This window comes from Apium graveolens, chromosome 5 (assembly GCF_009905375.1).
Source record: "Apium graveolens cultivar Ventura chromosome 5, ASM990537v1, whole genome shotgun sequence".
NCBI lineage: Eukaryota > Viridiplantae > Streptophyta > Magnoliopsida > Apiales > Apiaceae > Apium > Apium graveolens.
The window spans coordinates 19,581,626-19,609,086 of NC_133651.1; the positions used below are offsets into that span (position 1 = coordinate 19,581,626).

The 27,461-nt window shown below is 36.4% G+C and overlaps 3 protein-coding genes across 3 annotated transcripts; all 3 read right to left on the bottom strand.

Annotated features, from left to right (window-relative positions):
• Nucleotides 1–8,047: 8,047 nt before the first annotated feature.
• Nucleotides 8,048–8,530, bottom strand: LOC141659886 (protein FAR1-RELATED SEQUENCE 3-like). Its single transcript, XM_074466816.1, has one exon. It carries the CDS (start codon nt 8,528–8,530, stop codon nt 8,048–8,050), a length of 483 nt encoding a protein of 160 aa, XP_074322917.1.
• Nucleotides 8,531–8,557: 27 nt separating this feature from the next.
• On the bottom strand, nt 8,558–10,211 carry LOC141659887 (protein FAR1-RELATED SEQUENCE 5-like). Its single transcript, XM_074466817.1, has 3 exons — nt 9,955–10,211; nt 9,023–9,854; nt 8,558–8,920 (listed from the first exon to the last, which is right to left on the bottom strand). The coding sequence occupies exons 1-3, from the start codon at nt 10,209–10,211 to the stop codon at nt 8,558–8,560; spliced, it is 1,452 nt and encodes a 483-aa protein (XP_074322918.1).
• An 11,046-nt stretch (nt 10,212–21,257) lies between these two features.
• Nucleotides 21,258–22,910, bottom strand: LOC141659888 (UDP-glycosyltransferase 83A1-like). The gene is made up of 2 exons (XM_074466818.1): nt 22,421–22,910; nt 21,258–22,305 (listed from the first exon to the last, which is right to left on the bottom strand). Exons 1-2 carry the CDS (start codon nt 22,908–22,910, stop codon nt 21,422–21,424), a joined length of 1,374 nt encoding a protein of 457 aa, XP_074322919.1. The 3' UTR covers nt 21,258–21,421.
• Nucleotides 22,911–27,461: the final 4,551 nt, after the last annotated feature.

Below are 27,461 nucleotides of genomic sequence, written 5' to 3' on the forward strand. Positions count from 1 at the left end.
TATAGTTATCTTTTGAACCAAATTTATGTTATTTTAGATAATTTAATATTAATTGATATTATTTGCTTATAATTAGCTTTTTCAATATATTTAATTTAATATTACTTAAATATTGATAAAAATATTTTTCAAATTAAAAATAAATAGCCGTTTGAATGAACACTAACTTATAGAAAACAAAGTTCGGAGACAATAGAAATCAATTTTCATTAGGTGAGTACCGAAATTTGATATTTTGGTACTTTTGAGATTTTTGTACACCAATAAAACTTATTAATTTTTTTTGGAAAATCAAAAACTTTTGGGTGTTAGGCCTTAAATATCACTTTTTGGGTAAAATGACCCTCAATGTAATTTTGGTGAAAAATGGCTCAAATGTCACTTCAAAAGAGGGTCTCGAGCCCGTTTTTCTATAAACCAAAAACGTGATTTCGCGTTTCGTTTTTCTTTTCTTTTTCAACATGCAAAACGCAAATGCGTGTTGCGTTTTTCCATTTTTATATTTTATTTTTTATGCTAAAACGGAGACTGATGTTGAGTTTTGCCGGAGAACTCAAATTGGAGTTCCGTTTTGCATTTTTTATTTTTTTTATTTTTTTTAACAAAAATACTAAATAATGTTATATTATTAAGCTTAACACGTTATTCTAAGAGATGTTTTGTTCATATTTTATTCATGTCTATAAGTATTTTAATATTTTTAAAACCCAAATTGAGATTTGGTGAATCCTAAAATATAAAAACAGTTAATAATTACAGTTCAGTTCCCAGTGTTTAGGGCCGACCCTAAACCCCTAAATCGATGCACGTTTTATTAATTTATTTTTTTAATATTTTTAAAACGCAAGAGGGGATTGGTGAACTTTAAAATGTTAAAAACTGTTAAATTAGGGCCCATTTTTTTTTAATATTTTAGGGTTCATCAATTCTTAATTTAGATTTTTAAAATATTAAAATAATTATAAATATGAATAAAATATGAACAAAACACCCCTTAAAAATAAAGTTTTGAATTTGAAAACATAATATTCCCTTTTCAAAACTTACCAAAAATAGTCAATGGGTCCCACCACTTTCCCACTTTTCCTCCATTTTCATACTACTTATCTCCCTTTTATACATTAAAAATCAATGAGTCTCATCACTTCATCCACTTTTCTATCTCTTATTTACTACTTTATACATATTTCTTAACCTCCGTGCGTAAACCAAACGTAAAGAAGCTAGGACGGAGGGAGTATTATCTAAAAATAAAAAAATAGAAAACATCGAAAACGCAAATACAGACAAGACAACGTTCAGCTTTAGAAACCAAACATGAACTCACGTTTTGACAACCCAAACATGAATTAAAGTTACGTTTTTAGATTTTAAAAAATACTAAAAAAAATAAAACGGAAAACGCATTTGTATTTATCATTAATAACAAAAATGGAATTCAATTTTCCATTTTAAAGTAATATTTGGAGTCATATTTTTCAAAAATTACATTGAGAATTATTCTCTGCCAAATAGGGATATTTGAGACTTTTTTTCAAAATTTTAGAGGTGGCCCAAGTGTATGATTGGCCCGCTTTATCCGATACAACTTTTGTAGCCCACAGCCTCCCCATTTCTCACTTCTTTTAGTCCTTCGGTACAGAATTAAAAGTCTTTCACAACCATTAGCTTTTACTTCAAAAAAGTTACTAATAAGGATTAAAAAAAGGGGGCCGGTCTACAACAAACGTTTGTTGTAGACCGGTTCACAACAAACACAATTGTAATCGTTGGATGGGGAAATAGAAGGCTGAGATCACAGCGGATCGTTGAAATTTTCCGTGGTCCAGAGAAATTACTAAAATATCCCTAGCCACGGGCCGCGAAAAATTTCCGCGGTTGGTGTCATTTTTTTTTGCCTAATCCCTAGCAAACACACACTCTTAACAATATACAAACACAAACACAGCCGCACATGTAAACACAATAGCCGCAGAAAATTCCAGCAGAAGCAGCAGAAGCATCAAGCAAGATCCCAGCAATCCAAAAGCTTAATCATTCACCTTTTTCGTCAATAAGGTATATATTCGATTCTTTTTTGTTATTTACAGTTTTATTGATATAAATTTATGTATTTTTCTTGTTCTATATCTGATTTTGTTTATGTAATTTAAATTTTTAGGGTTAATTTATGTATGAATCTTTGTAATGAATTAACATATGAATCGTAATATGATTAAATTCGAATTTTTAGAATTTCTAGGGTTCATAATTTGAAATTGATTTAATTCGATTTTTAGGATAAATTAGTGTTAATTTAGAATTAATTTAGTGTATGTAAAATTGAATTAACGTAATAATATTTATAATTTTAATTCGAATTTTTAATAATTGTGTATTAACTTAAATTTTTATAATTAATTTAATTCATTTTTTAGGATTAATTAGTGTTATTTTCGTATATTTTAATTCATTTTTTAGGATTTAATGATAAAATTAGTGTAAAAATTCGAATTGAATTAGTGTAAAATTTGAATAAAATTAGTGTAAAAATTCGTTTAATTAGATTTCATTTATTTAAAATTCATTTAATTAAATTTTAATTTCGAATAATTTTCAGGATAAATTAGTGGTAAAATAAAAAATAACTAGTGATAATTTCGAATTAATTTAGTGTATAAATCGAATTTAATGAAAAAATTAGTGTGAAATTCGAATGAATTAGTATTAATTTCGAATTATGTAGTGTAAAAATAGAATTTAATGATAAAATTGGTGTTTCATTTGAATTATATTAAGAATTTATAATTGTGAAATAAGGGTTAATTTAGGGGTTAAATTTTGGTGCTTAATTTTTGGGGATGTAATTAATTTTTGGGATGTATAATTACGAATTGCGAATATAGTGGTTAATGTATTATGTACTTGGTGTTTATATATGTGTTGATTGTTTTTATTATTTACGTGGTGGTGTATTTATTGTGGTGATTGATGAATTCTGTTGACAATATTTTCAGGTATGGATAATTTTGGAGATTTCGGGAATATGTTGCCGGGTCCTAACGCACATAATATTATTTGGGACAATCGGTATCACGTCAATGAGGATGTTTGGGATGGTGCAGGGAGAGATGAGTTGCAGAGCTATTCGGGGAACAAGTCATTGCACTTGTGGAAGTTAAGGAGACCACAGCGGGAATTGCTACACATGCTTGGGTTTGGGATTTTTGCAGACCATGCTATTGTCTTGGCTACTGACACTCGGTTGATATCTACTTTGGTGGAGCGTTGGAGACCTGAGACCAACACTTTCTTCACGAGGCAGGAGGAGATGACTGTTACATTGGAGGATGTAGGGTTTATTTTATGGGTGCCAGTTCAGGGGGATGCGCTGACTTGTGGGGTGATAGAGAATAAGGCGGCGTATTTTGCTAATAATTGGTTTGAGCCTTTGACCGATGAGGAGGTGAAAGAGGCTTTGTATCGGAATAACATCAAGCTGGGGTGGTTGTTTGAGAGATATGGTGCACAGAAGCCTGAGAAGAACAATATGAGGGCCACGGTTGTACATACCAAGGCGTATCTGCTATTCATTATGGGTTGTATCCTCTTTCCCAGCATCAACCGCTCTTTTGTTCATGTTCGGTATATGCACCCATTGATTAATATGCGGGAGATTCCTTATTATGCTTGGGGTGCAGCTGTGTTAGCTCATATATACCGGGGTTTAGAGATTGCTGCAAGGAAGGGCAGCAAGAGCATTGCTTGTTGTGTCTGGGTGTTACAGGTTTGGTCTTACGAGAGATTTCCTCGTATTGGCGTGCCTTTACGATCTCCCGGTCAGGAGGATTATCCGGTTGCTGAGGGATGGGCCTATGCTAGTGATACTCATGTCGGGGTTTCGAAGAAGCGTAGGATGTCTGGCCCTCACCACAGCTTACCGTTCTATAGGGGTGAGTTTGATGGTGTTGCTGGTGATGAGGTGGTCTAGAGGCCGTATGCTAGGTTCGAGGATTTTATGGACAGCGAGATGATACAGGCACAGTTAGCTGGGTGCGGTCGAGTTCCCCTTGTATGTTACGACGTGGTCGAGTGGCAGCATCTGGACAGGGTGTCGAGACAGTTTGGTTCTAGTCCCCAGATTCCACGGGCACCGGTGAACATGGTTGGTTACAGGGGGGCTAAGGATGCCACATTTGCAGGGGAGGATTGGCCGGTGCGGTGGTTTATTGATATTGGAAAATGGGCTAGGTTCTGTTCAGATTTGGATGGCCTTGTTGATGACTCGGTAGATATAGCTTCGGAGGCTGATTACATGGCGTGGTATGCTGATATATCTCATATGCGCATAGGGAAGCCCGATCCACAGCCTCAGCAGCAATACAAGACGAGGGAGTTGTATGATAGCCTCGAGGGCTATGAAGTTGTAAGTGTTTTACAAATATGCATATTTCACATTACACCCCCACACACTACAAAATTTGCATTCATACGTATTTCATCTTGATGATATGATATCCTTGTGGAATTAATGAAAAAATGTTTGCTTGTTTTTGTTTGTAGATGGTTGTCGGGCTTAATATGTTGAAGCAACTGGATGCTAGGGTTCCTCCTGAGTTTGTGGAGGAGTTTGGGAGGATTTCTGCTACCTTCCTCACACCATTCTCTCGATTGATGAAGAAGATCAAAGGACCCGCCTATAGACCTCCCACATTTCAGAACATAAAATCAGATTTTATTGCACCTTTGGCTGACGACTTTGACATTTCAGCCATTCCTGCCCAGGATGTCGTTGACATGACACAACCATCCTAGCATGTGTCTCAGCCACCCCAGGCTATTGCTTCATCTAGTAGGCCCGCGAAGCTTGCATCCCGCAGGATGAAAGAGGAGAAGTGGATTATCACTAAGAGTCTCAGCATGACAAAAAAGAATGCTATATATTCAGATTGGGAATGGGGCTTTGGGATGGCGCCGAGGAATCCCGGTGGTCTTAGTGTTCAGGACTATCACGTCCATGCATCAGCTATGCAGAGTCTGGCTCCAGGAACATGGGTTGATGACATGATCATATACACTTATATGGTATTGTTCGTTGTCTAATATATTTTAGTTTTTGCATTTATTTTACTTGTTGCATTAATTATACTTGTTGCATTTATTTTACTTGTTGCATTCATATATACTTGCAGGGATTGCTAAGGACTCGGAAGGAGGAGATTCACACTGGAGGTATATGGGAGAGGAAACCCGTCTATTATTTCATGGATCCCTACTTCATGGTTCTTGGGAAAGGACATGTGAAGAAAATCAGAAAAGCATTGAGGGTCGGTGGAGATACATTGCAGAGGGCATGGAATAAAGCATTACGTAGCTTTACCGGTTTTTCCAGTGCTACTGTTGGTCCTTCCGTTCTCGAGGCGGACTACATATTCATCCCATATTGTGTCGGAGATGTGCATTGGGTTTTGTTCATATTCGGTACTAGACGATTTGAAGGTCTTATCATAGATTCAATGAATGACGACCCGGATTATCGTGAGGATATACGAGTGGTGGTATGTTCCTCTACTATTACTGTCTTCTATATAGTCCTTACCAATTGTATATTATATTCATTCTCGGATCATAATTTCACTGCAGTCATGGTTGTTGTCGAGGCTATTGCATATGGTACACCCAGTCGAGGGGCGTGACCCTACCTCAGCCGAGGTCCTAGCTCTACCGTCCAGGCCAAAGCAACGAAACTCTAATGATTGTGGTGTTTATGTGATGAAGTACATGAACTACTTCACACAAGGATATGACTTAGACGAGGTACCGAATTGGTCACAGGAGGAGGTGGATACCTTTAGGTATAGGATAGCTAGGGAGCTTCAGCTAGGGAAGGCAAGGGGGATTCCCGGGATTCGTATGCGTAGGCGTCACGAAGCTTCGTAGTTGAATTTCACTTGATTTTAGGTTGTCGGATTATGTAGTTGGATTTCGTTTCATTTTAGGTTGTCGGATTATGTAGTTGCATTTCTTTTGATTTTATATTGTCGGTTTACGTACTTGGATTTCATTTGATTTTATATTGTCGGTTTTATTTGATTTTATTTTGGTGGATTTTGTGGATTTTGGATTGTTTTGGATTTTGGAGGATTATTTTGATGAATTATGCTTGATTTTGGAGGATTATAGGTGTGTGGGATTTTTGTTGCCAATTTTGGTGAATTTGGTGGATTATAGGTGGTGAATTATGCTGGATTTTATTGGCAATTTTTGTGGATTATAGGTGGTGAATTTCTGTATACAGTCTGCATTACAAAAAAATCCCTGCCCAACCGCGGAAATTTTCCGCGGTCCCTCTTTAGCCCAACTGCGGAAAATTTCCGCGGTCCGTCCCTTTGGTTTTTTTCCAAAAAACAGCGCAGAAAAATAGAGCAGAAACAGAGGCATGCATGCAAACCTTCTGTTGAAATTGCTTAATTTTTGGAAGTTAGTCCTAAACTAACTTCCACTAATCCAAACCACTCTCAAAAGTCTTAAAATATGGTAATGAGTGATTTTCAAAAAAATTTTTATTTATTTTCATTTTTTACGTTAAATTGAAAATTCCTTTAAAAAGTCAACAAAAGTCAACGCTTGTCCAAATATTGAAAAAAACTTTTCAATACATTTCATAATAATTTGTAATGTATAGTTCGACTTGTAAATTTTACTTTTCAATCTCAAATTTTTAGGTACACTTTCAATCTCAAATTTCATACTTTAATTCATAGAAAATTCATATAAATTCATATAAAATTCAATGAAAATACATAGATTCGAATGAAAATTACACGATCAATACAATCCACTAAATTTTATGAAATATATTGGTCCTAACCAAAAATACCTAGTATATTAGAAAGACCACCGGATAACCGGTGTTGAGCAACTCCTTGTGTAGTATCCACGAAGCATGCAATATGGTAGAGAACAAGTACACAACCATCACGGATATGGCCTTCCGTAAGTTTCCAAGGGTAAGGATTGGAGTCGTTCCAAATGGTAACGGGAATCGTATTCGAGCCATCGTAGAGACGAAATCTTGCAAAACATGTCCCGCGTTCCCTCTCCGTCCCTCCCGTTAGGTGTGAAACCCAACCCTTCACATATTCGATGCGTATTTGGTCCATATTACAACCCTCACGAGGCCTCAAGTTTATAATATCGGCAATCCTATCACATTTAACAAGCTTACCGCCATTCCATCCGGATTTTTTCCATTTTCCATCGGGCGTGTTGTTGCCCAAATTCAAGATCGGAAGGAAGTACGGATCCGGATGAGAGTTCACCAATCTCCACGGTTCAGTACCCTCCATCCAATTGCATGTCTCGATCCAATTTTTGGCCCTATAAGCCTCCTCATCGGGTGGGTACAAGTCCGTTTCCTCTTCCTCCACATGGGGCGGCTCGTCATTGTCCACAAGGGGCATCAACTCGGCACATGCATCTTCTATTTCACTAAAGGTTGGTGATACCACATCTTCCTCGTCATTGTCCTCATACCACGAGTCGCTTGGTAGGGAGTCCGAGAATGTGTTGCTAACGTGGGAAACCGAATCACAACTATGATCGGAGTTGTTGTCACCACTATACTCGCTAGTCATGTTACCTATCACAATAAAACACAATTATATGACAATAATTGGCAATTATATGACAATAAAACATAACAAAAAAGAAAGCAATGTTAAACACTTAAAATTCAAATCCATTTAAAGATTACAACATTCGGTTACAAAATGGTACACCACTAATTATATTGCGATTCTTGAACATTTTTAAGATCTTCTAGTCTACTAGCACACTTCCTTTTATCATGGCCTTCCATTTGACAATAAGTGTACCTTCTTGGCGACTTCTCCTTTTTACCAATCGATTCTATTGGACTTTTAAAACGAACGTCCTTCTTCCTCCCTTTAGTTTGGGACATAATCGGGTCAAGAATTGTTTCTTCATGAGCACTTGCATTTGGAGCTTGCGAATTGCTTTCGTAAGATTTAATTCCATCAACGCTCATTCTTTCGAGAATTGGTGTTTATCGATTCATCACTCCAACGGCATAATCATACCGTTCCTTGGATGCAATGCTACTTTGACAAAAACTCATGGTTAACATTGTCATGCTATTAAATCGATCGGTTGAGGTCATCTCATGACTTTGTCCAACATCCAAATTGTAAGGCAACACACCATCAACTCTATTGGCATGCATTGTCCACCTCCGGTTTATGTAATACGGGGGAATTTCTGAAACCCGTTTCTTAGTGAAGACCGCCAATAGGTGTCTACAAGGTAGCCCCGAATGTTCAAGCATTCTACACGTACACATTCCCAAAGAGCTTGCTTTCTCGAATGCCACAAAATAAACATTTCTTCTCGTAGGCTCGGAAATGGGCCTATAACAACTATAGTACGTATAAACATCCCCCATTCTCTCCCCTTCTTCACTAGCTCGTCGGTCTTTTTCAACAAAGTATTTTGAAGACTCAACCAATTTATCTTGAAATCTTCTAAACATTTCCTTAGTTTAGATACAAGAAGCATGTTACTCCAATGTGGTATGCAATTTCATGGGATGTTTTAGATTAATGGTGACATAATCTTCTTCCTTCTCCCTCATGAATTGCCTTGCCAATGCTTTTTGGGCATTTTCAATGAATTCCTTCAAACCCGTTGCCGAACTCACATACTTATCAAAGAAAGAATTCATCCCCTCACTCCTCGATGTACTATTTTGAAACGCCGAAAATTTGTTTCTAGTATATGCATGAATCCACTTGTGCTTCAACTCATATAACCCCTTTAACCATTTATGATCTTGCAAGTGATACTTTTCCACAAACGACGCCCATCTAGCTTCAAAAATACATTTGGTGAGAGATTTATAAATGCAACTGTTGAAGTCCGTCTTGAATTCCGGAAGAGCCGAATAATAATGAGCTAATTTCTCCGGGAATTTTTGACTAATGTGTCAAGAATACAATAATTGGGTAGTATTCGGGAGTATAACCGCAATAGCGCTTGCCATGGCTTGATCTTGATCCGTGATTATAGTCAATGGAGGATTATTCCCCACACCTTCAAGCCAAGTACGAAGAATCCACTCAAAAGTTGACGCGTGTTCATCCCGCATCAATGCAAACCCGAAAATTATCGATTGATAATGATGATTGACTCCGGTAAATGGGACAAATGACATTGCATACCTATTTGTCCGATAAGTGGTATCAAAAACCATAACATCGCCAAAATTTTGGTAAGCCATTATACATCTCGGATCAATCCATACTAGACACTTCAAGCGATTCTCTTCATCGACTTCGGTCCTAATAAAATATTTAGAACCACTTTCTTCATTCAACCTATGCAACAAGTCCAACCCCGCTTGGGCGTCACTAATCTCAAACCTTTTCTTCCTCTCGTCTCTTAACACATTCCTAACATGTTGAACATTGAAACCAACTTTGTCATTACCTCCATGAATGTTACCAATCACATTCATCACTTGACAATTACGAACCCCCGAACCATAAAGCGTTTTAATCAAACTACGGGTCGCGGTGTTGACATGTCTTTCTCGTTGTACCAAATTCATCTTACTAGGGGAAACAAGACCGTGGTTGTGTACCAATTCAAGGCTAGTTACCTCCCAGTGAAGTTTTTTCTTTTGATAATTGACATACATCCTCACCTTGCACTCGCTTTTAGGAAGAACCTCTCTACGCCGTTTATTTTGACTACTCTTGGCGACGACACTTTTTCCATAAAGCCTACAAACATATAAACGACCATATATCTCGTTGTCTTTATTACGATGGCTAGCTTGAATTTTAATAGCAAATCTATTTCGTAAAGCATAAGCCCTAAAAAATGACCGGCCTCATCCACACTTTAAAAAATTTGATTCAAATATGGAACTCCCCCCCATCAACATTTTCATACAAATTTGCATCCTCTACATTATCATCTTCATCTTCCTCCTCACCCTCAACATTATCACTATCATTTTCAACCTCGTTTGCAACCTCATTTTCATCATTTTCATCTTCAACATCAACCAAATCCTCATCTAAATTAATAAATTCCTCATTTCTATCTATAAAATCATCATCTTCAACATATACAGGGGTTTTAGGTTCTTCACTAGTATTTAAATCATCAAGATGTAAGCTATGATCAATAGACTCTTTTTTTTTCATTTTGACGTTTATGACGAAACATACGAGCAAATAATTTATCCGCCATGAAAATGTAAAATTTAAGACAAGAAATATACCTTGAATTGACAAAACTACTTGAATTTCTTGATGAAAATGCCCCAAAATCGCCTAAAATGTAAACTTGGACAGTAGAATTTTTCTTGAAAATTTTGGTGTTTTTTATGGTGAAATGAGCTGCTGTTGGGATGCTGGGGATAAGGGGACAGGATCCAACCGCGGAAATTTTCCGCGGTCCTTCCAAACCAACCGCTGAAAATTTCCGCGGTCCGGGTACCATCTCACCCGTTAATCCCCCATCCAACGGCCCTTAAACTGTTTGTTAACAACCTAATAATAGCAAACAGTTGCTACAGACCTTTCCCCTTAAAAAAAAGTACTACAAGCTTCTATCTAATGGAGAAGGGAAGACGGAACAATGTAACGTTTGGCTACGATGGAAGTAACAGAAAAAGAAAAATATAGCAGCAACAACAGAAAAATTTATACGATGAATTTAGGCTTTTAGGTACTTGATCAAGCTTTCGAAATTCTCATATGAAGAACCACCTTCATTTACACTCTTTTTAGCATCCTCCATCAGCTTCGATGCATTTGTCTTAATTCCATCGTCAATTAATATGAGTGAAGTTCATCAAATGTGTTGCATAGAACAATTCTAGAATTTTCAGTAGCCTGTTTGAGAGCTAGAGATTGTAATTGATCATAGCTGCCATAAAAATATAGTAATAAATTGCATAACTTATTAGAGTATAGTGAACCATGTTTTGTTTCATCATCACCAGAGAGTTAGCCGATCCTACTCTCTTCTTCCGTTTACCACTCTCTTATTCTCTTATTTTATGGATCTATTTTTTATGAGAGAATTAAGACATTATACAAATGAATGAAGCGGCACGGAAGCCATATCAATTTTTCTTTTAAAAATATTTTAGAACAATGTGAGCATGTAGCCTTAACTATGCTATATTTAGATACAGCTAGAGAGATTTGTTGATTAACTAACCACTGTATTATCAAACTCACTCAATAAAACCTCCCAAGTACAATAGTAAATTTGGTATAATAATCAACTAATTCTGCAAAAAATTATATAATAAAATGGGACATCACAATAATATATTGCAAAGAGGAAAATGGAGTGTTATGAAGAACAAGAAAGCAAGGGTCTTCGAACAATTTGAAATTCGATGGCTCGATAGATAATATAATATTGTAACTGTCAAGGCTAATGGGACCGTCTCTTATGCAAATTGGACAGTCCCTTTACAAATGAGACAATAAATGGGACATTCTCAATTAACTGCAGAAAGTAAATAACAGTAATGAAAATGCAGAATGCTGAAAACTTAATAAGTAAAAACACCAGAAGTTTTCACTTGGTTCGGCCCCTACACCTAGTCTATGGCCTACATCCAAGTCCCTATGCCAACTAGCATAGAGAAAGTATTATATCCACTTAAAATAAAGTACTTACAAACTTTCCTTAATTACAAACTTGGTCCACTTGAAATAAACCTTTCCCTTACACACAGCTACCTAGCACAAAGCTACTTGGTCTACCTCTTGTAATCAAACTCCCACAACCCGGGACAAGTGATATAATACATATTTCAGATACAAGAATAAAATATGAAAGATTACAACTCAAACCAGGCTTCTTGTTTTCTGGATATGTATCTCGGTTATAGAACAAGAAGGTATTTTTCAGATGATAAGAATTGACGTGAAAAGCATTAGCTCAAATCTGAAAAATGTGAGTTGTATTTATAAGCAAAGTTCTAACATATTTATTTTCAAGCAAAGGATAAAATAGATAAGATTTGAAAACAAGTTTGTTTGAAAATATTTGAATGAAACTTGAGAAACTAATCTGTTAGTAGTTTGAAAAAGATAAATCAAGTAAAGGATAAGTCTTGAAAGATTCAAACTTGGTTTATAAGATAAGGTTTGTTTGAGATAAGTAAAAGAGATATTTATCCAGTTAGAACAAGATTTACATAAAACCCTAATCCTTATCTTACAAAACATCCGGATAAGCCTTGTTGAATCAGTCTTGTTGCATTATTCCATTCTGTTGAGACATCATCAGAAACTATGAAATTAACAATCTCCCCCTTTTATGATGATGACAAATTGCCCCCTATCAAAAACACTTAAAACTCCCAGAGGTAGAAAATTAGCAACAACAGAATATAAAAAGTATAATATGAATGCAACAATGTGAATGAGACAGTAAGATATGTTAAGGATGAATGAGACAGAATGCATATAATGAGAATGAGACAAGCAAATGAGACAATCTCAAATAAACTTAGAAACCCAAAGAACAACCCACCCATTCAACCAGGGTGTCCAGTTGTCTTCAACATTCAAAAATATTCATCAAACACAAACTTAGTCTGATCACCAACAAAAACCGCATAAAATCATAGTCTTAAAACATAACAAACCAAATCAAAGTCTTAAAGCATTCAAGCAGTTAGATAAACACATTAAAGATTTCTCCCCCTTCATCATCATAAAAGAGCTTAATCTGAATCATCAACATTAACTGGAGCCTTCCCTTTGTCTTTGCCCGAGCCCGAAGCTTTATCCTTGGCAGATGGAAAGACAGGAGCATAACCATATTCTGAGAAGAGCTTGTCAAAAGCATCTTGAGCTGGTGCTTTGCCGCCCAGTTCACGAAGCCAGTCAAAGATCTTCGCTTTGTATTCTTCCCGCGTTATGCCGAAGACCGAAGGTGGGGGGATGGCAGGAAGTGGCAGAGGAGCTGTGATTTCTTCTAAAGTACAATCGCCAATCCAGTCACACTTCTTGTGCCAATACATTTTGCTCTTATCTTGCATTGCTGACAACTGCTGAGACACAAACTTAGTCTCTGAACCCAGTTTGAAAAATAATTTTACAAACTCTTTTTCCCAGGCCTTAGCCGAGGAAACCATTCCTTCTTGCAGAGTCCCAAACTCAAAGTCTATTGTCTTAGCTAACTTAACATCAGAAGTATGCAACACATAAAGTTTTGCATTGATAGCATCCAAAGACGAACAGACATACTTGCTAAACAACTCAAACGAAGCGTTCAAAATACTGACTTCAGAAGTCAGTGACCCAAGAGTTTTGACAGAGGCAAAATGTTGATTAAGATTAGCCAAGGCAGCAAAATTTTCTTCTAACTTGGCAAACAAAGAATTAAGAACAGTACTGGTCTTTTGGTCATTTGGTTCTGACACATAATGGGGGGATTTGGGCAAACCACCAAAAGAACGGTGGGTATCATAAAAAAACAGATCATTTGACTCAGACACTACGAGACCATTCGCAGTCAAAACATACAAGTCAAAAATAATATTCAATTTCTCTGACTTAGCAGACTCAATAGGAACACGAAAATACTGAAAAATCTTTCTCAATAAGGCAGGATATGGAAGATGCATTGATTCATGTTTAGCACAATGATTCATGTTAGAAATAAGTAACGAAGCTAAATCACAAGGGGTTTTCTTGACAAACACAGACAAAAGAATAGAATCTTGGAAAGTGACTCTATCACGACCAGACTTGCGAGGAAGTACATTAGAGTGAAACATTTTAAACAACAATAAACACATAGGAGTTAAATCAGTTACCAATGGTTTGACAAACACAGAAACAAAGTTGTCACCGAGAATAGCTTTGAGTTGTTCCTCATACTGCAATCCTGGAATCTCGTCAAAGGCCTGGTGGGTAGTAAACAGGCAGGGGCCTTGATCGGATACGCCTGTGAGTCTTGCCAGTAGATCCACCTTAAAGCATACCAGACTTTCTTTCACCGAAGAGAACACAATATTGTCGGTCAAAATTGAAAAATTCGCATAGAACTCCTTCACTAAATCTGGGTAAATCACATTTGGAGGCGACAATAACGCAACACAACCAACAGCTTCAAATAACGCTGATACTCTGACCCTAGTAAGAAGATCAATATCACACAATCTTTCTTTCAAAATAGACTTGTGCCACGCCTTTGTACTGCTGTCCTTTGTATGACGTTCAAAAGAGTTTCCCGACTCTTCGCTAGACGCTGCTACTCCAACTCGGCGGCGTTTGGAACCTGAGGCATCGGCTGTTGGTGTTCGCTGAGCAGTGGATCTCGATCGACGGGCCATTGGTGAGAAGATTTAGGGTTAGGAGAGAAGAGGAGAGGATTTTGAGAGAGAATGAAAGAGTAGAATGAAGAAAACGAAAGGATTAAGAAAGAGAGTTTAAATAGGAGAGAGAACTGAAGAGTTAGAGATAGAAGAGAACACAAACAGATGAAAAGATGAAGAGATGAAAAGATGAAGTGATGTATTGAAAAGAAAATACATGCACGAAGTACAAGGAGACGAGGAGTCTAATCAAAAGATTTCCTAAATCTATTGGCAATTAAACATGCAACAACACACGGACTAAATATAAAATAAAATAATACTAATAATTATACAAACAGATAAACACATGTAACAAACAGATAAGCACATGTAACAGTTAATGATTAACACTAAAATTAAAAATTAATCACATAAAATTACACAAAATCACGTAACAAATTAGAGAGAACACATACCTAATTCACGACGCATTATACAAAATCTATCTTCAGCTAAAGGCTTAGTGAAGATATCTACACGCTGTTTCTTAGTAGATATATAAATAAGCTCAATATTACCTTTAGAAACATTATCTCATAGAAAATGGTGATGCACATCAATATGCTTAGTACGAGAATGCATAACATGATTTTTAGAGATATTAATTGCAGTGGTATTATCACAATAAATAGGAATATTTGAATAAGAAATATCAAAAACTTGCAATGTTTGTTGCATCCACAAAATTTGAGCACAACAACTTTCAGCTAGCTACTGAAGTTTGCTTTTTACTATACCATGCAACTAAAAAATCTCCTAAAAATTCACAAGCACCACTTGTGCTTTTTCTATCAACCTGTGACCCTGCATAGTCAGCATCTGAAAAACCGATTAAGTCAAAGGAAGAGGAACTAGGATAAAATAATCCCAAGTCACTCGTACCTTTTAAATATTTAAAAATACGTTTAAAGACATTCAAATGAGATTCTTTAGGTTGAGATTGAAAATGAGCACACAAGTATACACTATACATAATGTCAGGTCGAGAGGCAGTTAAATATAACAATGAACCAATCATACCTCGAAATTTAGTGACATCTACAGGTGTACCTTGTTCATCCTTTGTAAGCTTAACTGAAGTACTCATCGGAGTTGATTTAGGTGTGACATGATCCAATGCAAATCTTTTGAGTAGATCTTTAATGTACTTGCCTTGGTAAATAAATATTCCTGCATTAGACTGATTAATTTGCAAACCTAAGAAGAACTGCAATTCACCCATCAGACTCATATCGAATTCCTTATGCATTCAATCAGAAAACCATTTACACAGAGATTCGTTAGAAGATCCAAATACTATATCATCAACATAAACTTGAACTAAAAGAAAGTTATCACGTTTATGAAAAATAAAGAGGGTTGGATCGAGTGTACCACGAATGAAACCATTGTTCACAAGAAACTGACTGAGACGCTCGTACCAACAACGAGGGGACTGTCTCAATCCATAGATAGATTTCTTGAGCTTGTAAACATAGTTAGGGTACTTCTCATGAATAAAACATGGAGGCTGCTTCACGTAGACTTCCTCCTTGAGATAACCATTTTGAAAAGTGCTCTTGACGTCCATCTGGTAGAGCTTAAACTTCTTGTGAGCTGCAAAAGCCATTAAGATTCAAATAGCTTCTAATCGAGCTACTGGAGCATATGTCTCATTGTAATCGATTCCTTCCTGTTGGTTGTATCCCTGAGCAACCAAACGAGCTTTATTTCGAATAATGTTGCCATCTTCATCCTTCTTATTCTTGAAAACCCAACGAGTACCAATGATCTTGGCATCCTGAGGAGGTGGGACGAGTTCCCAAACATCACAACGCTTGAACTGGTTCAATTCCTCCTGCATTGCAACAGACCAGTGTTCGTCTGCAACTACTTCTTGAGCGTTCTTTGGTTCGAACTCAGCAACAAAAGCACAGAATGCACACAAATTGTGAAATCTGCTTCAAGTAGAAATCCCTTGATCTAAATCAGTGAGAAGATTATCTGGTGGATGATTCTTCACAGTCCTAGAAGACTTAGGAAGTTGAATATTACTCATCTCTTCCTTATTAGAATTGTTTGCCTGGAAATGAATATGAGTTGTCTCATTCAAAAGAGACTGCCTCATTTCCGCTTGTGAAGATTTATCCAGAGGAGTAACAGAATTCACATTTGACACACTATCAGGAGTCTTTGGAGAGCCAGAAGATTCATCTGAAGCTTGAGTAGATCCTGAAGAATTATCAGAAGACCGCGAAGGACCTGGAGAGTCTTGACTGTTCGACTTGTCAGAATGAGACTGACTCTTTCAGAATGAGACAGTCTCATTTGGGAATGAGACTGTAGATCCGCAGTGTCTTCATCAATTTGAGATATATTTCTTGAGGATTCATTGAATGCAATATTGATGGATTCTTCTACTTTGTTCTTGACAGAATTATAAACACGATAAACTTTGCTTGTGGTAGAATATCCCAAGAAAATTCCTTCCGTAGATTTTGCATCGAACTTGCCTCGATTATTTTGAGTATCTAAAATAAAACACTTGGAACCAAATACTAGAAAATAACTAATATTAGGAGTCCTTTTCTTAAGCAATTCATACGGAGTTTTAAGCAAAATAGGAAGAATAAGTACTCTATTTAAAACATAACAGGAAGTGTGTACCGCTTCAGCCCAAAATTTTCTTGGAAGCTTACTCTCATGCAGTAGAGTTCTGGCAGTTTCCTGTAAAGTCCTGTTCTTGCGTTCTACTACTCCGTTCTGCTGAGGAGTTCGAGGAGCTGAGAATTCATGAGTGATTCCTCTCGATTTCCAGAAGGTTATGAAATCCTTCTCGAATTCACCTCCATGGTCACTATGGATAGTCTTGAGCTTATATGAATACTTAGTCTCAAGGTTAGTAATAAGATCCTTAAACTCAACAAAAGCTTCATCCTTAGTTCGTAAAAATAGTACCCAAGTAAAACGAGAATTATCAGCAACTATGACAAAATCATAATTCTTACCTCCCAAACTTACATACCTTTCTGGACCAAAAAGATTTAGATGAAGAAGCTGCAAAGGAACACAAGTTGATACTTTATCCTTAGCAGTAAAGGAAGTTTTCACCTGTTTTCCAAGTTGACAAGCTGTACAAGGTTCTGTTTTCTTGTACTTCAGCTTTGGAAGACCTCATACCAGATCATGAGAAGAAATCTTCCGAAGAAGATCCATGTGAACGTGACCTAGACGTCGATGCCAAAGATTCTGCTGATCTTGAACAGTAGCAAGACAGATTTCCTCCTGCTGTTCATCAAAATCTAACACAAAAATATTCCCTTTTCTTTTGGCAACTAAAGCAAACTCGTTAGTCTTAGTACCAATATAACATACATCTTTATCGAACTTAACCTTGTGACCAGCATCAGTAAGTTGACTTACACTAATAAGGTTATATTTCAAACCATCAACTAAATGAATGTTAGAAATAGCAAACCTGTCATTACCAATTGTGCCTTTTCCAATAATTCTGACGGTGTTTAATCTCCAAGAGTAACTAAGCCACCTTCCTTGGCAACTAGAGATAGAAACTTAGATTTATCACCTGTCATGTGACGTGAACAACCACTGTCGATGATCCATTTATTTCGTGGAATATGGACCTTCAAGCAGACCTGCAAAAAATGCTTTATCTATTGGTACCCACTTAACCTTGGGTCCTGGTTGGTTAGTATCACAAATCTTATATAAATATCTATCTGATTTCTTAATCCACATCTGAACAATATTAACAGATATATTATCAGATTTATATCTAGCGGACGATTTATAAGATGAGTTAGACGAGTGGCCCTTGATACCATATAATCTAGATTCAGATGTAGGGTGACCATCTTTGCCACAATCTCAACATTTCTCATAAGTAATTTTATATTTCATAGGTACTCGCTTGTACCCTCCTTGAAATGTACGTTTCTTGATTGATTCACATCCTGAACCTCCTTTATCAAGAGAAGATTTTTGTTCACCAAGAAGAGCATTCAAGGTTCCTTCTCCATGGAAACATTTAGCTAAATCCTTTTCAAGCTGTTCAACTTTCTGCTTTACTTCTGGAACCAGGGGATCAGGAGCACTGTCTTCTTTAACGGTTTCTGGATCGACAGATATTGACTCTTTCTTCAAGGCTTCAAGACATACATCTTTCATCTCAATTTCATTTTTGAGATATTGATTTTCTTCAGTAAGTTTTGAAACCCTTTCAAGCAAGTATTTGTTCTCGGCAACCAAGGCTTCTTCCTTCATGGGGTCATCCATTTCACTAAGAACTTCACTTAATGCTTGTTTTAAATAAGCATTATTTTCTTTTAACTTCTTAACCTGGACCTGCAAATTCAACATGGATGAAGATATATTTGAATTATACTTAATATTCTGTACCTCATCATTGTCACTGGAGTTGTCCTCGAGTCCTGCAAAGCAAAGTTGAGCAACTTCATCGTCTGAATCGATCTCCACGTCAGATTCATCGTCACTCCAAGTAATTAATGCCTTCTTTTTGTTCTTCAGCTTGTAGCAGTCCTTTTTGAAGTGCCCTTTCTTTCCACACTCAAAACAAGTATCCTTGCTTTGATTCGTTTTATTCTCCTTGCTCGGATTAGATTTGAAGTCTTTCTTTAGAAACTGTGACTTCATAGGTCGTTTGGAGGCATTCCGTTTGGCAAGAAATTTATGAAACTTCTTTGTTAGAAGGGCAATCTCTTCATCAGAATCATCAGGAGACTCGTCTGCATCTGCATTAAGTGCAAGAGTTTTCTTACGAGGAGTTTCATCTTCTTCATCATATCTGCGTAGCTGATTTTTGAATTCTTCCAATTCACTGAACAGTGTTAAAGTGTCCATAGTCGAAAGCAATGTTGAATCCTGCAGAATGGTAACCTTTGGAGCAAACTTCTTTGGCATTGCTCTGAGGATTTTCCTATTGATCTCAGATTGAGGAATGATCCTTTCCAGAAGTGAGATAGAGTTCATCAATGTCAGAAATCTCCCTTGAGCATCTCGCACGCTTTCATCTCTTTCCAACCTGAAACCTTCATAGTCACTCAGGAGCATACTTAATTTTACTTCACGTACCTTAGACGTGCCTTCGTGGCTGACTTTGATCGTATCCCAGATCTGTTTGGCAGTAGTACATGCTGATACTTTTCTTAATTCTGTAGATACCATGCCATTGAGAAGTGAGTTCATAGCATTAGCATTGGAGTTCATTGCATTCACTTCTTCAGGAGAGAGATCCTTGAGGGATTTTGGCTTCCCTTCTTTCATAGGAGTTGTAAAGCCATTTTCTACAGCATCCCATTCGAATGCATCACGCTGGAGAAAGATTTTCATCTGGAACTTCCAGTCATTGTAGTTTTCAGCACCATAAAACAGTGGTGGATAATTGTTTGAATACCTATCTGGTTGAGTCATGGATCGCTAGCAAAATAAACACTAAAAAGAGAATTAAATGCACCTGCTCTGATACCAATTGAAATTCGATGGCTCGATGGATATTATAATATTCTATCTGTCAAGGCAAATGGGACAGTCTCTTATGCCAATGGGACAGTCCCTTTACAAATGAGACAATGAAACAGTCTCAATTAACTACAGAAAGTAAATAACAGTAATGAAAATGTAGAATGCTGAAAACTTAATAAGTAAAAACACCAGAAATTTTCACTTGGTTCGGCCCCTACACCTAGTCTATGACCTACATCCAAGTCCCTATGCCAACTAACATAGAGAAAGTATTATATCCACTTAAAACAAAGTAGTTACAAACTTTCCTTGATTACAAACTTAGCCCACTTGAAAGAAACCTTTCCCTAGCACACAGCTACCTAGCACAGAGCTACTTGGCCTTCCTCTTGTAATCAAACTCCCACAATCCGGGACAAGTGATATAATACACCTTTCAGATACAAGAATAAAATATGAAAGATTACAACTTAAACTAGGCTTCTTGTTTTCTGGATATGTATCTCAGTTATAGAATAAGAAGGTTTTTTTTCAGATGATAAGAATTGACGTGAAAAGCATTAGCTCAAATCTGAAAAATGTGAGTTGTATTTATAAGCAAAGTTCTAACAGATTTATTTTCAAATAAAGGATAAAATCGATAAGATTTGAAAACAAGTTTGTTTGAAAATATTTGAATGAAACTTGATAAACTAATCTGTTAGTAGTTTGAAAAAGATAAATCAAGTAAAAGATAAGTCTTGAAAGATTGAAACTTAGTTTATAAGATAAGGTTTGTTTGAGATAAGTAAAAAAAATATTTATTCAATTAGAACAAGATTTACATAAAATCCTAATCTTTATCTTCCAAAACATCCCGATGTACTGATGATCAGCTTGACCGTGTGTGCGTAAATAAAAGTTAAAGGTGCTACGTGTTGTCTCTGCCAGCGGCTCAGCAAGAAAAAGAAAAGTACAATACAATATAACTGATGCTTCAAAATCAAAATGGAATAAAGAAAGCACTGGACTACAAGTTGAAAACTAAATTGTATTGCAGAGCAGAAAATTTAAAGTTCAAGAGATTTCTCAAGGCATGTATACAGAATGCCGATTAATGTGGAAAAAGCACAACTCCCAGAGAAAAAATGTTTGGACCCATGTCAGTGTCACTCTTGCGATTTAAGGCATGCTGAGAAGGTGCAGAACAACAATAAAATTAGAAAGTAAAGGAGGTGCTGATTCTGTCTAGTCTTCAGAAATATCGGAGCCAAAAGGGATTTAATTAGTCAATGAGAAAGTAGAAGATACCTGGAGCTGTAGTAAAAGAAGAGAAGCTCACAGGCAAGCTGTGAGTTTTTTTAAAAATATTACAGAACAATAAACACAAGAAACGTAACCGGAGCTCATCGAGCTACCTTTCGGTTCAATACAGGATAAACAAGAAGAATAAAATTGAAGAAGGCCACTACAAGCTTTCGAACCCCAGGAGCATTTGCCCATTTGTCACCATAAGTAATCAAACCCATAACATAGCAGCAGACAAACATCTTGATGAATTTAGGCTTTTAGGTACTTGATCAAGCTTTCGAAATTCTCATATGAAGAACCACCTTCATTTACACTCTTTTTAGCATCCTCCATCAGCTTCAATGCATTTCTTTTAATTCCTTCGTCAGTTAATAGACTATCAATCTTAGTCTTGATCTCATGCCTAGATATCATCCCATCTTCGTCATGCTCAAGTGATAGCCCAACTTTCCACATGTCACGTATATAATTCTTATTTTGAAGCTGATCATAAAAGTAAGGCCAGCACAAAAACGGTACCCCAAAGCACAGTCCGTCTATTGTTGAGTTCCATCCACAATGAGAAAAGAAACAAGAAATTGAAGTATGAGCAAGAACCTTTTCTTGGGGTGCCCATTCAACAATCTTTCCTAGGCTAGCTGTTCTTTCCAGGAAACCATCGGGGTATTCAGGAGACGATCCATTGACAATGTTTGATCTTATAACCCATAAAAAGGAGTGGCCTGATAGTTCAAGACCAAGTGCTACTTCATTAAACTGCTTCTGGATAAACTTTGCCGTGCTTCCAAAAGCAATATAAATGACCGAGTTTGAAGGTTGTTTGTCCAGCCAGTTTAAACAAGTCGAATCTTGGGGGGAAAAAGTTCCAATTGAAGGATTTAAATGTTTAATTGCAGGTAGTGGACCGATTGGAAGGATGTTCGGAATCAAGGCACAAGAGGATGAGTCAAGTTCAAGAAATGTGTTGCATAGAACAATGCTACCATTTTCAGTAGCCTTTATGACATCTTGAGAAATGTCAAATAAAAACTTTTGTGCTGTTGGATTGTCAGGACTGCTCCACATGAGCTCGCTGCTACCAAACACAGGAACTTCGTTCGATAAACGGATCAGCTCATTTTTAACAGGTGAACCTGTGAAAAAATTTCAAGCAGTAAAAACCTTGTGAGCATAGTTATCATCACTGAATCAAGAACGTTAATGATTACACGTTCAAGACATAAATTTCGTACACACTACTACACATACCAGTTTCATCTATAACTCCCGTGCTTATAAGTTTTGGGATATGAAGTGACAAGGCCAAGCAAGCTGGTCCAGCTGGCCAAACTGCAACCTGTTTAAGTCCCATTTTACTGGCAACTTCTAGTGTCCATCCAAGGGTAAGATCTGCTATGACGCAAGTAATTGGCTCCCTGTTATCCGAATGATTGATCTGCTTAATTAAGTTTTCAATATTGCCTGGCATGACTTTGGAAAGGCTATTCCTGAGCCCCTGTCCAGATCTTTGATCAGCTGGTTGTGACTCCATTCCATCTGAGTAGGTGACTAGCCTTATTGGAAACTGTTCCTTATCTGCGTCCGACATTGCAGCAAGAATTTTTGCTTCAACTAATTCACAATTAGCAAACATGACATCGATCCCGTGATAAGCCAAGTTGTATGCCAGTTTGATGAGAGGCATGACATGGCCTTGTGCTGGAAATGGCACAACCAATACACATTGATACAAGTCCATAATTAATGACACTGCTATTTCCTAAACTCAAACCACATATATAGAGTAGTGAATCACATACAAAATTGTATTTTTTTTGTGTTATACAAGTCCATATACATTAATCCTGCTATGTTGGTTAAATTCTGAACCAGGACACTAGCCTTTGTTGCGGGATGATGCCTCCGCCCTTCTACATGTCTTTTGTACGGGCATACTGGTGTCTTTTATACTTTATGAGGGCATACAGCATACCACTAAATTTGAGAAAATCCAAAAACAAATCTTGCTAAAATGGAGCAATAAATTTGAAATAAACTTTATCACATAATGGTAAAATATGCTTCTTGTTAACGAAAGTTTAAGATTTGTTTTATATTTGTTTTTGTTGGATCCGTCTTTGTCCGTTAAGGAATGGACAGGACGGAAGACATTTGTGACTAATTCATTTGTGACAAATTAGTTTGCAGGACTGATGTTGGCTATATGAATTAGGTACTTCTGGTTTATAACTAGGCCATGAAAAAAGTTAGATATGTTTTTAAATTAATATAGTTTTGAGTTTTAATTAGATTTTATTTTAGTATGCTCGCCTTGTTGAACTGGAACTAGATGTTTGTAATATATGTTAATTTGTAGTATTTCAACAATTTATGTTTAATAATATTTTAGAGATAAGTCTTAATTAAAATCAGTATTTTTTTAAAAATTTAAGGTCAAGTAGCAAAAATAAAAGAACTACAATTAGTTTTCCTTTTATCAAGAGCATGGTTTTGCTATAAATCATAATTTCAGTAATGGACGTCTTGTCATCTGACATGGTTTGTTAAGTCTTGATTAGTCTTGGTTGATTAGTAGCGAAGGAAAGGGGGCAGAGGCCCTCTCGTAGTAATCGTGGGCAGGTTTATCGTCTCTTTATCGTTGTTTATTAACATGGCTTTACCGAATCAGCTACTGCATGCTATGAACTCTGTTACTTTGGAAGATGAAGAAAAAGGGGGGATTCAAATAGTGGTGGAAGCAACATCAACTGAGAAGGATTTACAGATCCAAGGATTTGATCCTAAATTATGTATAGTGGGCAGATTCATTTATGAAGGAAGGGTGAATTTTCTTGCAATGCAACACACAATGGTAGCACTATGAAAGCCCGGAAAAGGTGTGTACGTGAAGGAATTGGATACAAATCTCTTTTTGTTCCAGTTTTATCATGAAATAGATGTTAAAAGAGTTATGGAAGGATGTCCCTGGTCATTCAATAGGCGTGCATTGATCATGTCTCGCCTCAAAGAAGGAGAAAATTCAAGGTGCGTTGAGCTTAATAACATGGACTTATGGGTACAAGTCTATGATCTGAAGGTTGGCTTTATGTCCGAAAGGGTATTAAAAGGCATTGGTAATTATGTTGGCCGGTTTATTGATTCTTGTCCAAGTAACTTTACTGGAGTTTGGAGGGATTATATGAGAATTCGAGTATCCACTAATCTAAGCTCACCGTTAAAACGTCGTATGAAAATTAAGATGACAGGCAATGAATGGTTTTGGGTAAATTTCAAATATGAAAATGTGCCTATATTTTGCCATATCTGCGGCATCCTTGGACATTCAAAAAGGTTTTGTAGCAAGCTATTCGAGGTTCCGGAAGGAGACATTGTTAAACCATATGGTTTGTGGATGCGAGCTCCGTTTAGGAGTCAAGTCAAACCTATTGGAGCAAAGTGGTTACGTACTGGACTTGAAGATGGTGGTTCCAGTTCGACGATGGCGGAGCATGGTGGAAACAGAGCAAATGAACCTGGCAATCAAAGCCCGATAATTACTCCAACAAATTTGGAGACTGTTAATCGGGGAGTGATTTCTGGAACCGGTGATATTCAAAATTCGAATGCAGGAGCGGGAAATGGATTTGGAAGTGCACCAACAATCTCGCCAACAATATCGGGACAGTTTAACAGAAAAGATATAACAGTGATTAAGTCCAAAAAGTGGAGAACAGGGGATGGACCGGACTTCGAAAATAATAAGGGCCTAAACCAAGACGTCTTAATGGGCTCGGATGAGGAGTTTTTATCAGAAGTACACGGTGAAAATTCAGAAGGCAAAGATGTGCCAAAAAACGTATATGTGGCGAGTACTCGGGGGGGGGGGGGGGGTGCTCGCCAATCATTATGAGCGTATTAAGCTGGAATTGCCATGGATTTGGGACCCCATGGGCTTTTCATTTCCTAAAGGAGATTATTCTCCAAAAGAGACCTGATTTTTTATTTTTAAGTGAAATTCTTTGCGAGCAAGTAACAGTGGAAAAGCTTCAGAATTCTATAGGTTTGAGGGGATGGTTGTAGTAGAATCACAAGGACATAGCGGCGGAGTCGCATTGCTGTGGAGATATAAAGAGGAAGTAACGTTAAGTTCTTTGAACACGAATCATATTGTCGTTAAGGTTAGCAATAAAGATGGTGATAGATTCAGATTGACAGGTCTTTATGGTGAACCAACACTACGCCATAAATTGCTTAACTGAACATTTGAGTAGATGTGTTACCTTAGATTATGTTATTATAGATGTGAAATTTTCACCCTATCACAACACCTACACTATGCGGGTTACTAAAGTTATACGACTGTGTTGTCATAGGCCACTGAGGTGTTAAGTAAAGCTAACATGATATAATGTGTTGTTATAGACTAAGAATAAAAAAAATTAAATTTGAACCGAAAAAAGAATTTATTTTTATAAATATTTGTTTGGATAAACAAATATTAATTTTTTCTTTAAAACTAATTGATTTGAATAAAAGTAATTTATATTTTTATGCAAAAGTAAAAGCATAATATTTATATTAAAATTTTAAATATTAAAATATTTTTTTGATTTAAAATTAAATGAAAGGATTTTAATCATTAGTTTAACAAAAATGATAAATTTTGTTTAAAATGATTAAAATATATTCTCCCCGTCCCCCTCAATTCTCTACATTGGGGGACGGGGGCTCGACACACACTTTAATGCTCTTATTAAACGTAGTTGCATAATTTTTTTAAATTTTTTTCCTTTTACATAAAAATATAATGTTCAAATTTTTAGACAAAAAAAGAAAATTTTAAAAATGCATTCTGGAACTATACCTTATAGTGCAACTGGTCTGGTTCACAGACGACTAACCCCGATTCAGGTCTTCGTATTATGGCCTTGATTAAATTATTAAGCTTGCAACAACTTTATCACTTCGAACAGTTGTCTTAAGATGCGTGTCAAGCATGTGAAAAAAAATATAAAGAATTGAGGGGGACGTAGGTAGTATATGTTTATAGAAAATAATGTCCCGTATTATTTTTAAATTTTTATAAATTTAATAAAGTAATAAAATTAATTGTAACAGATAAAATATGAACAATATAAAAATTGGGTTGGGCTAACAGCTAAAAATATTAAAGTAATATTAATAAAGCATGCATTTAAACAAAATTAGTAACTGAAATAAAGAAGAGAGAAACGAAGATGTACCCGAAACCATAGTTTTCAAACGTGTCTGAAAATAATGGTGCACAGATACAAAACGGCAAGAAAATATAATCACAGCTGAGTCACCAGGCCTTGCTCGAAGACCTGGCTGTTCTTGAAGAGAATATTGCCCCCTACCTGCTGCGTTTGAGATGCGTGCAATATCTCCACATGATAAAACAACTCGGAGTTTATGTTAACAGCGGCAACAAAACCTCCACCTCGACTAGCACCTCAGTCGCCGGAAAAATAACAGCACTTCAAACTTGTGTTTTTGGGAAAGAAATGCAGAGAGGGAGAAGAGAAGAGAATGTTGTGTGGTATATTTCATCAACAACTTAGGCCTCTATTTATAGTAGAGGCTAAGTGTAACTTACAACCCTGACATTAATAGACTTTAATATACATTAATATCAGAAATCAAAACTGCTCATTTAATACATAAATCAAAACTGCTGATTTTGAATTTAAATAAAATGTAACAGCTTTTATATTTAATCCACACATTAAATCAGTTTTAATGTTTTTAATTATGAATCTTTATTTATCAGTTACATGTCCAGATTCATTGAATCTGACTCAGCCCACTTACAAAGTGACCAAGCCCAACAGAGACAATACCCAGCCCGACTGATAAATTAATTCTAATTAAAAAATTAAATCACAAATAAATAAAATCCTCACTTTATTTATTTTCAATGTGGGACAAATGACACATTCTCCATTTCAAGCATTTACAAGCTACTAGTTTTAACTCTATTTCTCTATGGATTTCATTAAGAAAAATTCTTAAAACCATACATGAAAGTTTAAGTTCACATATCATGGAACAACTTCCAATCATTAGATTTTAGGATTATTATCAAGAACATAATAAAACTATGATCTAAAAATCCAATTTTTCTAACAATCCCCCACAAATCCATACAGAAATGCGATCAGGTTTTTTATCATGACTTGTTTTTCAGAGTAGGTACCCTTCCGGGTTTGAACCCTCCTAAGTCCTCTACTTCAATGGCTACCAGATTCAGATGGAATGTTTCACCTTGAATCTTAATCCGTTTAGTATA